We start from the raw sequence: 12,466 nt of genomic DNA on the forward strand, positions 1-12,466 counted from the left end.
TTCACTGAGGCGTGGACACACTTGATAGAATCAATGACATCAGAACCACTAAGAGAGCAAACAGACATGACGGTAATACTCCCATTTCCTGACCTGTAATAGAGTACAACAATTAGGCAGCAATTTATTTACTATTCATCAAGGTAAAACAACCAAACTGACATGATAGACTGTATAATTATTCTTATACAATAGGCTGTATGGATGCTGCTCTTGTCTCTGTAATTGAATGCTGTGTTTGATGAGGTAACATTATGCTGTGGCAGATTCTTAATTAATTACACAATCTACTGGCCATACATGCAGAATATATACGATGTTACAGTATCATAACAGAAGATACAGCCTGAGTTGTATGCTTCAGTAGTTTTGATGCGAAATTTGCCTTTAGTCAGCTGTTTTTTATATGTCTAAGTCAAAGGGCCTTTTGGAACAACGTTGAGAGGCTGTCAGATCATATTCAGCTCTGCAAATCTGTCCTTTATTCGTGCTGTCGGAATGGTAGTATGTTGGTTAATGTATCAAGAAATGATGTGACAAGAGGAACTCTAATTTCTACTACTGCTCATTAACATCCTTCAGCTGATTTAGTAGCTTACATATAAATATGCATGAGTTGTGTAAAAAGAAAAAAGGCTAGTAGATTGTACTCATTCACATGAAACGGACCCATTAGTCTGTTATTCGGACTGTGGAAGCATTCGTAGCCATAATATTGACTTTTTTTTCTTTCTTTTTTTTTTTAATCTTAAAACAGTGCATCATCATTTTTGTATGTATAATTGTAAAGTAGCTGAAAAAGCAGAGGGGAAGGAAAGCTATCTAATTCAACAGTGGAAAGTAACAAAATACATTTGCTCAAGTGATGCAGCTGAGTAGTGGGTTTTTTTCTAATTTTAGATTTCTGTATTGTTATCTCTACTTAAGTGAATGTGATCTGACTACATTACAATAAAATGACACACAGAGGGAGTATTTCGTAGCTTTGGTTGGGCAATGACAGAAATTTCAAGTGCTGAGGTGATTATTAGAGAGATAAACGACGCTGAAATGAAGACGCGGGGAAACAGGCAGTCCTGAAGGGACAGACAGGGGCAGAGATAGAGATGAGTGGGCTGGTGGATGGGGCTGGTTGGCTCTCGTGCATTCCTCGCGTGTGTGTGGGCGCGTGGCTCAGGGTTCAGAGCTGTCGGTCCTCCTCCTCCTCCTTCTCCTCCCCCCTGCTCCTCCTGCTCAGATAGAGACGGGCAAAAGGCGGAGGAGGAGCAACTCACATCTCAGTCAACAGACGCAGGGTGTACAGCAGCAGCAGACCCGTCGGTCGGTTAGGCTGCACCGGCACAAACCCGCGGAGATAGGACCGCAACATCTCACGGTAAGCTAACGGGCGTCTTCGCCTCGATTGTCCTGATTAACGGTTACTTCGCTGGCTCACATCGACGCTTATCGGTGTATTTTGGTCGTGTTGTTTCACTGCCGTTTCCTTTTAATGGCACTTTGGCGGCATTTCTTACACCGGGTCGTCATTGTTGGGTTAACTAGTTCAACTGAAACTCTCCGGTGACGCCGGTTAAATCGGGAGGTCTGGCTAGCTAACAGCGCCCCGCGGCGCAGCCATCAGCCGCATCTCCCTCTTCCCGTAGCGACACCGCTAAAAGATAACGGTCATTAAACGTGGGGAGCAACTAAATTGTTTTAATTTCAAATCAAAAGTGTTGATCATTACTTTGATGAGAGGGCTGGAGGTTTAAAGACCGGCTGCTTTTTTTTTCTTCTTTGTGTTTTCACCTGCTTGAGCGTGTAAATCTGACTTTAAATGCTGTTTAAGTGGCCCTTTTCCCCCGTGTTTCTGTCACACTCAATTCAGCCTGTGTTAGCGAGCTCAGATATCAGTCCTCCTGCTGTGTCTGCTCTCCGTACACCGTCCTCCGCTCTCCACATGCAGCTGACAGCGCGGTGAAGTCCCGGAGCAGGAGGTCCACTCCCTCCTGGTTCAGTGTAAAAATAGCCCGGTGTGTCAGCTTAGCTCGGGTCACGGTAATGCGACACACCCCCACCCAAACACGGTTCTCTGCGTTGAGCCTCCTAAGACCGACAGAGTCGCTTCCCGAAAGTAGATCAAACGCTTGTCCTTCTCGTTATGTGGGTCAACAGGAAGCCACGAAGTTGTGCACAAGATGCCACCTGTTTGTTTTCCGCGTGCCTGCTGCATCTTTCGAGTAAATGTTGTTTGAGCACTGCGTCCGCGGAGAGAGATCATTGAACGAGGCTCAGTGGCCCAAAAGAGTCAGGGCCCCGTGGTCTTATTTAATTAACATAATTTATTTTATAGAAGGGGTGGCATGAAATAACTGAGAGAAATACTGGCAACACGGAAATGCAAAACGACCACAAAGACCTAAAAATAACAAAATGACTAAGGTGATACAAATATATGACACAAAATGAGCATATGCATGTCAGACAGACAAAAAAAAAGACCATATAATTTTTCCTCAACAACGGAATAAGACAAAGTAGAGCCGTAATGATGCAAAAACATCAGCAAGATGCACATAAAAGACCCTCAAATCACATCAGCATGAATGGTGTTGCTTGCATCTCTTTTCTTGGAAAGACAACAGGGGAGGCTAGATGGTTTTTAAACATCTGAGCATGCGGGCTGTTTCACAAACTGTCCGTGGTGTCAACACGTTTAAGACGCCACCGATTTCCAAGTGAGTCAGAAGAAGCTGCAACACTTTTCGTTGTTAAGTGCACCTCATGCCGCAGCTCTTGCCACGCTGCTGCGTTGCATGTATGTATCGTCAGTGTTTTCCCCATCTTGGGTTTGAGTTCAGCAGCAGAGCCTTGCAGCTGTTGAAAAAAAACCACAAGTCACCTTAGTGATAAGACTGCTGTGGCTGCCCAGGTGCTGATGGCAGGACAGTATAACCTAAATCTAACAAGGTGCAGCCTACTTTCTGCTGCATCTTTGCATATCTTCGGGTGCAATAATCCGTGTCCTGTTGTGGTTTACTTTCGTCTGCATCAGCAGGGAGATGAATTAAACCTGTCCTCAGAGCTCGCCAGCAAATTCAAAAGGTGCGACCACGTATAACAGAAACAGAAACACATACGTGTGTTTCAAACCAAAATGGATAAGAAATGAAAAACTTTTTAAATGTTAGAGGGAAGTCAAAAGCACCCCACTTGGTGGCAAAGCCTTTGCACTTTATGGCTAAACAAAGCCTGAACATTTGAAATCAAAATTCCCAATCATTATTTTTAATCAGAAATATCTGCCGTTTTCCATTTGTCGTCTTCCCTCCTAACGAGCTGCTTAGCTGAGGGAGAGAATATGTGAAACCTCGTTTTAGATTCAGCGGCACCCTTGGAGAGAAAACACAAACAGCAGCTTCTGTGACCAGAGGCGGAGATGATTTCTTGTTTTTATGGGTTTTTCTTGAGATGGAGGGGCGCATAGGAAAAAAAGAAAGCAGAGCAGAATGTCTGTACAGATGGGAAACTGCACGGATAAATGTCTGCGTAAATGGCAGGATGATAAGCCGAAGCGGCCAGTCTGTGTAATGGTCGACCTCTGTGTTAAGCGATATAAGAACCGCTGATAATTATAGTACTGGTATTCAGAGACAGATTTTTCATGGGTCTTAATTACGAGCAGGATTGTAGCTCGCTGAAAGGCTTAATACTTGGTTTAGCTGACAATGGCCATCTAAAGTAGCTTTTGGATATTTTCCCACTGGCCAAGCCTGTGTGTCAGTGCAGATGAGCGTTTGGCTGGAGAAGAAAGGTGTCCTGGTGAGTAAGTGGCTCCGAGGCTGGAGACTTCAGGGAGAACAGCAGATGGATGATGATGTAGCGGGTACTGGTGCTCCCTGCCTCCCGCCGCCATCCGTCACACGCTAATGATCGTGTCACACCTTCTCCCCGGGCGGCCGGCCACTTCTGCAGCGCTCAGCTCAAAAACTGGTGGATCCGCTCAAATCTCCTCTCCACGGCAGTCGGCTGAAAATCCCACAAACAGACTCTGCTGCAAGCCTCTCCATCACCAATTCCTCACTTCTCTCTTTCTTCATCGCTTCTCTTCACCCCGCTTCACCTTTAAAGCCCCACAGGCTGTTTCCTCATCTCTCTTCATCCTCTGCCTCCCTCCCCTCTCATTCATCTTGTTTTCCTTGAGGAGAATCTGCCTCGTACCATTCTGTTCTTTCTTTGTCTTGTTGTGCTGTTCGGTATTTCTTCTCTAATTGGTGTAAATGTTGCAGGAATAGTACTATCTCAGCAGGACTCTTCTTATTTTACATCCTTATCGCAGTAATTAAAGGATATGTGTTGATTTATTATTTTTTTTCCTCCCGCCCCCTCCCCTCTGTGAGGTCTAAGGTCGAGGTCTGCCACATTGCAGCACTCAAGCTGGTCTGTTTGGCTGAAGGACAGCTTAGCAAAAGCTCTCCAACAACACATTAAGGGAGCCTCCCAAATTATTGTGTCCTTCTCAGTGTTTATGCATCTTTGAACCATTTCTTTTTCCACAGGCCACCACACAAAGACAAATATGAATCACTGTCAGCATTAACCGTAACACCTCAGCTGGGAGAATCTTATTATTTTCATTTTTAATCCGTCTTCTGTTCAATTTCTTCATATATCATCTTATCTATAAAGCAATCAAATGGGAGAAAAAGGCAACGAAACGCCCGATTTTAAACATTTGTAACAAGAAACACTGTTATCATAATTTCAACACACGAATGTCCCCTTAACAAATCCTCAACTTGGGGATTCATTACATAACATGATTAATTTGAGTAAAACAGCATTTCTGTAAGAGTGGAGCAGTAATCGATACACCTGACAGTATTTGTCGGTCAGACATTTGTAATAATCACGCAGCTACAAATTTGTTGGTTTTGTGTGTGATTCACTCTCTTCGTCCAGCTTACATTTCTCTTAATTCTTCCGGTGATGTTCCAACTCTAAACATTTTGAACGCCACATGCCAAAGCTGACTTTGTGATATTTCTTACGGAGGCTGCCATGTGTGCCGTTTCATTGAGATGCCTGGGGGAAGTAAACACCGCTTTGGATGCACATGAGCCGACAGTCTCTTCTAAAAATTGCAGTTATCTGCCGCCGGGTGTTAAATAACCACGTTAGGGGACCGAGTATTCTCTCAGCTCGTTATTCTGTCCCAGGTGTTACAGAACTAAGTGTCCCCTTGAGCTGTGTGTTACAGCGGAATGTGTCCCCGCTGAGCGCGTTTGCCCCTTTGGAAAAGATGGTGGAATGCCACTTCCTCCTCTGTGTGTGCGTGTGTGTCTCTCTTTGGTCTCAGCAATATTCTCACCGCAGGGATCAGAGACTCAGCTTGGCATTCTGGGAATATCAGCCCTGCCGGATTGGTTGATGCTCTCCTCCACAGCTGCTGTTTCTAAGAAAAGCTCGAGGACACGCTTAAACACGCACGCACATACCAGACATGTGTTCACGTGAGCTGTGCCCATGTGAATACACAGGCAAATTTCACTTCCAAGCACGGGCTTATGTGTGAAAATCACAGATGCACAGGCACACTGACAGTAATACACCAACTACTGTACGGCAGCAATTAACGTCAAACCAGAGTGTTCGGAAAGTGTTGACAGAGGTCAGCACACGCACAAGCAGACACACAAGCTGAGTGTCTTGATGTCATTTCCTGCAGCTTATACGCTCTCGCAGCTGTTTGATATGAGTGTGTGTGCAAACAGTGCATTAGTGCTTCTGTTGTACAAAGACCGCTAACAGTGTCTCTGTCTCTTCCTGTGTTTTCTGATCTCTTCGGACCGCTTTCCTTGGACCAGTGAAGGGCCTGCAGAGAGAGGAACAGTAGAGAAAGCGAGCAGAGGCGAGGACCATAATTACATTTTTGCCTGCCCTGTGGGAACATGGGATATATGACCCCATCAGTCACCTGTGAGGCTTACCAGTAAACAGTTACACCGAGGTAGGGACGAGGACCACAAACGCACACAAACTCATGCAAATGCAGGGAAAAAAGTGCTCTTAGAACGAAGCGAAACATACAAATGCAGACTTTATCTCGGTAAACATGCAAATCCCTACAGAATGCGTTGTGTACTTTTCAGAAGGATGACAGAAGCAGCAGTAGAAAGCACCGATGTCCTCATAAAGCCCTGCGAGGTGACATCATGCGGCTCCATAGGCTGCCCCTCCCCTCCGCCGTGTCTGCCCCTCTGCAATCAGGAGGGGGACGAGGAGTATCACACTGATATTAAGAAGCTCGAGCAGCAGGTAAGTGACGCCAAACATACAGATACTGCTAATCACCACATTAAAATGATGCGTGCTCCCTGCGAGCACCACTCGCACGCTTGCATTCTGATAATTAATTGTACCATCACCTGCAGAAACACTGTAACCAGGTGCAACCAAAGAAAAAAGTGAGGGTAAGCTGAAGTAGCGCCACCTCTCATTATTCATTCTTACTGTATATATCGATTGCTCCAGACTCTATGAATTCGTAATATTGCTTCTGGGTGTATTTCAGGCCAAAGGAAAGTTGGTGCGCAGTATCGCTTTCAGCGAGGAGTCTTCCCCATTTGAGGAAACGAAGGTAACGCCTTCATCTCTCACCTATCCTTATTTTCATCACCACACTCAAATTACTCAACAAATGTATTTTTCTTCCTCCGTTTCAGGCGTCTCCAGAGGCAAACATCTCATCCAGCTGCCATGACGATGAGAGATCTCCCTGTAAGGACGAAGATCAGGAGAAGAGCACAGATCCAAAGAAACATTCACCGTCCAAAGGTATGTGTGTGTGTGTGTGTGTGTGTGTGCGAGTGAAATCTCATAAAAGAGAGAAAGTATTAAGTAAATAGTATGTAATAAAATGTGATTCTCTGCCACGATTTAGATGTAGTTCTCCCGGGATGTTGAATATTGCAGTGTGGCTTTCCATTCTGGTGTGTTGTAATACATCTTGCCTGCCTGTTTGTCTCTCTCAGAGCCCAGCATGGAGTACACAGACTCTACAGGCATAGATCTGCACCAGTTCATCGTTGAAACCCTCAACAGCAACCCCAGAGACCGCATGATGTTGCTTAAACTGGAGCAGGACATGATCGACTTCATCACCAGCAATAGGTGTGTGTGTGTGTGTGTGTGAAGGACAGCCCTTAACCTTGAGTCTTGCCTCTGCAATCTGCCGGTTTAATGTGCAGATATGAAATTTCTTTGAATTCTAAGTAATGTTCAGGATTTAGCACTGTGTGTTTACTGCTCATATCTAATAGTTGTGATTTATTCCACTTTTTGATACATTGATTCAGTTTTATCACTGTGGGGGCGTTTGAGCCTCCAAAAAGAAATACATAACTAACTTAAACCTTTGCCCTCCTCTTTCCTTGTTCTCCGTCGCTCTCCATCTTTCTCTCTTTCTTTTGTCGCATTTCCAATCTGCCTCTCGCTCCGACCCTTATCCCTGCTCCTGTCTCTCAGTCCCTTTAAGAAGTTTCCTCACATGTCGTCCTACCACCGTATGCTGGTCCATCGGGTGGCGGCCTACTTTGGTATGGAGCACAATGTAGACCAGACAGGCAAGTCCGTCATCATCAACAGGACCAGCAGCACACGCATGTAAGTACGGATAAAGCGTCTGTGTACGTTTCCCCGTCGCTCTTTGCCCCTCAGTGTTAACTAACGACAGTTGTTGTTCATCTGCAAAAGACCTGAGCAGCGTTTTCTGGACAAGTTGCATAAGGACAAGACCGAAGAAATCCACCAGTGGAAAATAATATTGAAGCGAGACAACAGTGCAGATGACCAGGTTTGTACGTCCTCACAGGAGCGATCCCTGTGATTAACATTGATCGGGTCCCGTCCGTGATCTGACCCGTTGTCTGTCCTCGCCCGACAGAACCGCTTTCACCTTTCACGAGAGAAGCAAAGCAAGTCGATGGAGGAGAGAGAGGAGGAGTACCAAAGAGTGCGAGAACGAATCTTCAACAAAGAGGTGAGCGAAAAAGACCGAGACGGGCAGAACAGATGTGACACAGAGACGGAGAGGATTCCATCTAATGTTTCATCTGTACTTTTACAGCCACTCTGCGCCCAGGAGAGCACCCACGCAGAAACCAGGTAACCTTGCCTGCAGTGTTTTGTTTTGTGTGCCTCTCAGCTTATATTTAGATGAGAACATTAATATATGTCTCTGTGTGTGTGTGCGCACTGTGCAGGGATGTGGAGGAGTACAATCCATATGCTGAGACCCAGAGGAGGAGGCAGCTTTTCAGGTAGAGCTCTGTCTGCACACACGCAGTCATTTATCATCTTAATCTGGTCAGCCTGGCTGGCGCAGAGCTTTTCAGAGTCTGCAGTGGAAACAGAAAGAGGGCCTAGATTTTTTATTTACTCCTTTGTGTGTGTCAGGGTTTAGATTTCCTGGCAGGAAAGAAAGTCTTTATAGATAATGTTGGTGAATTAATGTAGCATGAAGCCCCCAGCCCCTCATTATGTGCTGCATATAAGCAGGTGTGGGAGCCGGTTTTGTTCTCTTTGTTCACACAAATGGAAGGCTGTGGAATGATTCTGGATGTGCTTCACAGGGGGAGCAGAGACAGCTCAGGCTCCAGCTGGACAGGTAGCAGCAGGCAGAGCAGCACTGAGACTGACTGTCGCTATAGCAATGACCCGCGACCTTGGAGCAGCACAGACTCTGACTCCTCCTATCAGTGGACAAACCCCGCGCCGAAAGTCTGCCAACCTGCCAGCCACAGCTGGGATGCACGAAGTTCAGGTGCGCCTTTTTGTAAACTTCAGAGCAACATTTGAGAACCTTTCATCACTTCTTGCATCACACCATCAAGCTGTAAATTCAGTTCACTTCTCTACATCTGTGTGCAGGCAAACTTTATGGGCAGGGCTCCCTCATCACCGCACCGCACTTTGGAAAATCACTGCTTATAAATTATCAGCTCTTTATTCAGCAGCATCTAATTAACAAAAAGCAGTGGAAGTTCTGGTGTGAAAATTGAACTCGATCCACGAATCTTCACACTATAGCTGTAAATTTTCACACAACACCTCCAGTCCTCTTCACATATTCGGGGGAGAAAAAAACAACTTCATTATGCTGAAGGGTGACGTGCAGTTTGTTTTTAGCACAGATTGACGGTGTCTGTTCTCTCCTTTCCACCTCTATTCTCACTCTTTATTTCCTCATCTCTGCTCCCTCTTCGACATTTCACTCTCTCTTTCTCTCTCAGGCTCCATCTCTCTTTACAGGCTGCCGTCCACTTGTCCTCACCCTTCTCCTCCTCCCATCATAGAGGAGACGACTCCTAACCCGGCCTACATAGCTGAGAACGGGATCCCACCAGGGAGCATATTAGTGAACCCACTTACTGGTACATAAAACACACGCACACACACACACGCGCACCAGTCTTTCGAGGAGATACACACACATTCATCATGCTCAACCTTCGACCCCTTAGGGCAGCCTTTCCTCAACCCAGATGGAAGCCCTGCTGTGTACAACCCACCAGACAGTCAGCAGCCAATCAGGAGCCAGACTCAGCTGCAGAGCTCTCCCCCGCAGCCTCCTCAGCAGCAGGTATGGTACACACACAGTGAGCTACACATGCCAGATATGTTCACATTGACACGCGCTCTCGTCAACGTTTGTGCCTTTATCTCTGTCTCCATATGTGTGTCTCTCAGGTGGTTCAGTACTCGTCTGTCTCTTACACAGCTCCACAGATGTTGCCTGTCACACCCTCACAGCCATACTCAACAGTATGTATCACTCAGCGACGTGCTGCCTATTTGCAGCACGTGTGTGTGTGTGTGTTTGTGTTGTGGGCGCCCACGCCTCCTCTCTGACCTCCTTTCTCTTGACCGACAGATTGACGATCTTTCCTCGCAGATTGCTCATGTGACAGTGAGCTGTCAATCACCAGGAGATGCACCACCCCTCTACCCTCCCGGTCAGGGTTACATCTATGCAGCTCCTCCTCCTCCCAACCCCACCAACTACTGCCAGCCCTCACCACAGGTAAAGACACGCGGGCATATCCAGTTTTTTCATCGACTATGCATACAAGATTGGCTGATTTAAGAAGAAAGCGTGACGATTTGTGCAAACTTAGAGTTCATTTGGTCATTGAATGTAAGCCAGATCATGTCATCCTATAGATGCCTGTGTATTACTACGGCCAGTACCCTACCTCAGCTCAGCATGGATGCAGGCCGGGCTCGCCCAGCCAGCACATCCACAGCCAAGCAGCACAACCAGCAGGTACGTTCAACCTGCGTAGTAAAGGTTAGGAAAAGAAAAGAAAAGAAATAACTAACCGTGGCAGTAGAGGAGGGGGCCGTTACACTGTCAGAGATGTAGTCTGAGGGTCTCACAGTGAACCGGTCTCTTTTCCTGCTGTTTCTAACCATCACAGAGACAACAGCCGAGTCACTCCTGTCATTCGTGGCAGTTTATTGAAAATATTGTTTCAAGACTATATCAACAGGACAAAAATGCACGACGGGGGACATGATTGTATTGTTGAGTGTTCTGACAATAAGGACGAATGTGAAAACACTGCATTGATGAAATAAAATGTAGCTCGCCGAATCCAACACAAAGCAACCGTTTTGATTGGGTCTTTACGTACAAATAAAAGTTCTTGCATTCAAAATAATGAATCGGTGTCGAACAGATTACAGCCAGTAGATTCTAACACCTTTAGCACCCTTTTAAAAATATTCATCAGATTTTAGAACAGGCTACACATCCATGATGGACAATTTATTTACATCTATTAGTGAATCGACATTTTCTTTTCAGACTGGCTCATAAAGCTGTTTCTAAGCAAGGATGCAATAAGGACAAAAGAAGTTGTTAATAATCTCTCATATACGTGTGTGTGTGTGTGTGTGTGCAGGAGGTTACACCCCTGCTGTGAGGGTGCAGCAGTCTTCCCACACCCAGCCCCAGACTGTGCTGGGGACCTACACCCCAGTTGCCTCCCATCAGTGTAGCATGGTTCAGGTAAACACAAAGCACCTCAGTCTCCAACAGCTCAGCCCCAGAAGAAGCATTAATGAGTTCAGAAAAGTGCTCGTGATGAAAAATTCTCTGCACCAACTTTCCCCCCCCCCCCCCGTCTCCCTGCAGGGAGGTGTTCCAGTGTCCTTTCCCCAAAGTAAAGTTGTGGCTGGTGGAGTTGGGGACACGGCATACTGCTGCGTGGTGCCTCCACCCTCCCATCACGGCAGCTGCCATCCTCCCAGCTGCGGCAACCTCAGCGCACCGGCCTGGAGCGCACAGTACTGATGGAGTGCCGTTACTTTGGTTCCTGCTTGAACTCATATGCGCACACGCGTTTTTTAACACAGACACGTTGTTTCACCCTCTTCCTGATGATGCCCTTTGGGTGTACTGTTCTCTCACACACTCACTCACTCACTCACACACACAGATAAATGTTCCACTGTACCAAAGCTTAGTAGTATATATCAGAGCTGCTGTACTGAATGCATAATTTATATACACAAATGGAGTTTTATATTGTTATTAAATTATATATATTGTCTTTTAAGGAAATGCACTGTGTGAAAAGAATAAAGTGCCGTGGCTTGACTGATGAGGTCACATTTCTGCAACATCCTGCCTCTTTGTTTCCTCGAAACATGACGGTGAAGTCATCGACAATAAACGGTGCTGTGCTCAGATAGATCTATCAGGAAATAAAGTAGGAATAGAACCTCTTGTGTTTACCCACGGCCGAAGGCAGCACACACCAAGAATACAATAAAAGAAATGGTCCTGATTTGTGTGCCGTGGGAAATCAGACCACAGAATATCTGACGAGCAAGCGACGGCCTCGACTTGCGTAATGATTGGCATTCAGTTTCGAAGGTGCCGCCACTGTAAGGAGACTGAAAAAGCCCACAAAGAGGAATCTTTAATCTGGGTATTTGACCGTAAGAAACCAAAATGCTTTCACGCTCTTAAGAAAGTGAATGCGAGCGTTGTGCAGCAAGGAATACAAATGCAAAATGTTCCCAGTTATAATACCTCTCTGTAAGACTTTTGCGCCCCCTGCTGTCCAAAGACCCTCACTACGTAGACGTCTGGCTTTGCAACTTTCTTTTTAAATCTGTCAATATTAGTGCTAAAAACAAGAAATCTCAAGGTCTATAAAAATGTCAGAGAATGATGGAAAATGTCCATCACTCTCTTATTGTCTGATTTCTGGATCAATTTTCTGCTAATAAATAATCTCAACACCATCTTCCTGTAATTATGTTAATTTGAAAGGCGTTTCTCCTTTACAGAAAAGGCATAAGTTCCACTAATAACGTGAGCCGTGACTCGGTTATAGTCGCGTGTCTCATTAGGTCATGACAGAGTAACAGCGAGTCAACTCCTGAGAAGAAAGGAGTCGTTAGTTTGATTTAC

The 12,466-nt window shown here is 45.7% G+C and overlaps 1 protein-coding gene across 1 annotated transcript; it reads left to right on the top strand.

Annotated features, from left to right (window-relative positions):
- Window positions 1–1,132: 1,132 nt before the first annotated feature.
- On the top strand, window positions 1,133–11,667 carry arpp21 (cAMP-regulated phosphoprotein, 21). Its single transcript, XM_072370216.1, has 20 exons — window positions 1,133–1,375; window positions 5,847–5,989; window positions 6,132–6,297; window positions 6,414–6,452; window positions 6,554–6,619; window positions 6,705–6,816; window positions 7,014–7,152; window positions 7,507–7,644; window positions 7,735–7,834; window positions 7,925–8,020; window positions 8,108–8,145; window positions 8,244–8,300; window positions 8,613–8,803; window positions 9,273–9,413; window positions 9,504–9,622; window positions 9,730–9,804; window positions 9,914–10,063; window positions 10,204–10,306; window positions 10,947–11,053; window positions 11,180–11,667. Exons 3-20 carry the CDS (start codon window positions 6,136–6,138, stop codon window positions 11,336–11,338), a joined length of 1,992 nt encoding a protein of 663 aa, XP_072226317.1. The 5' UTR covers window positions 1,133–1,375; window positions 5,847–5,989; window positions 6,132–6,135; the 3' UTR covers window positions 11,339–11,667.
- The last annotated feature ends 799 nt before the right edge of the window (window positions 11,668–12,466 follow it).

The sequence above is a fragment of the Leuresthes tenuis genome, unplaced genomic scaffold, assembly GCF_036924035.1.
Source record: "Leuresthes tenuis unplaced genomic scaffold, fLeuTen1.0.hap1 SCAF_18, whole genome shotgun sequence".
NCBI lineage: Eukaryota > Metazoa > Chordata > Actinopteri > Atheriniformes > Atherinopsidae > Leuresthes > Leuresthes tenuis.

Excerpts from the sequence above, each read along its gene's own strand:
- arpp21 (XM_072370216.1), top strand. The coding sequence starts at position 6,136 with ATGACAGAAGCAGCAGTAGAAAGCACCGATGTCCTCATAAAGCCCTGC. Across the intron at positions 8,021-8,107 it reads AACGAATCTTCAACAAAGAG|CCACTCTGCGCCCAGGAGAG; the intron begins GTGAGCGAAAAA and ends GTACTTTTACAG. Across the intron at positions 10,307-10,946 it reads CCAAGCAGCACAACCAGCAG|GAGGTTACACCCCTGCTGTG; the intron begins GTACGTTCAACC and ends GTGTGTGTGCAG.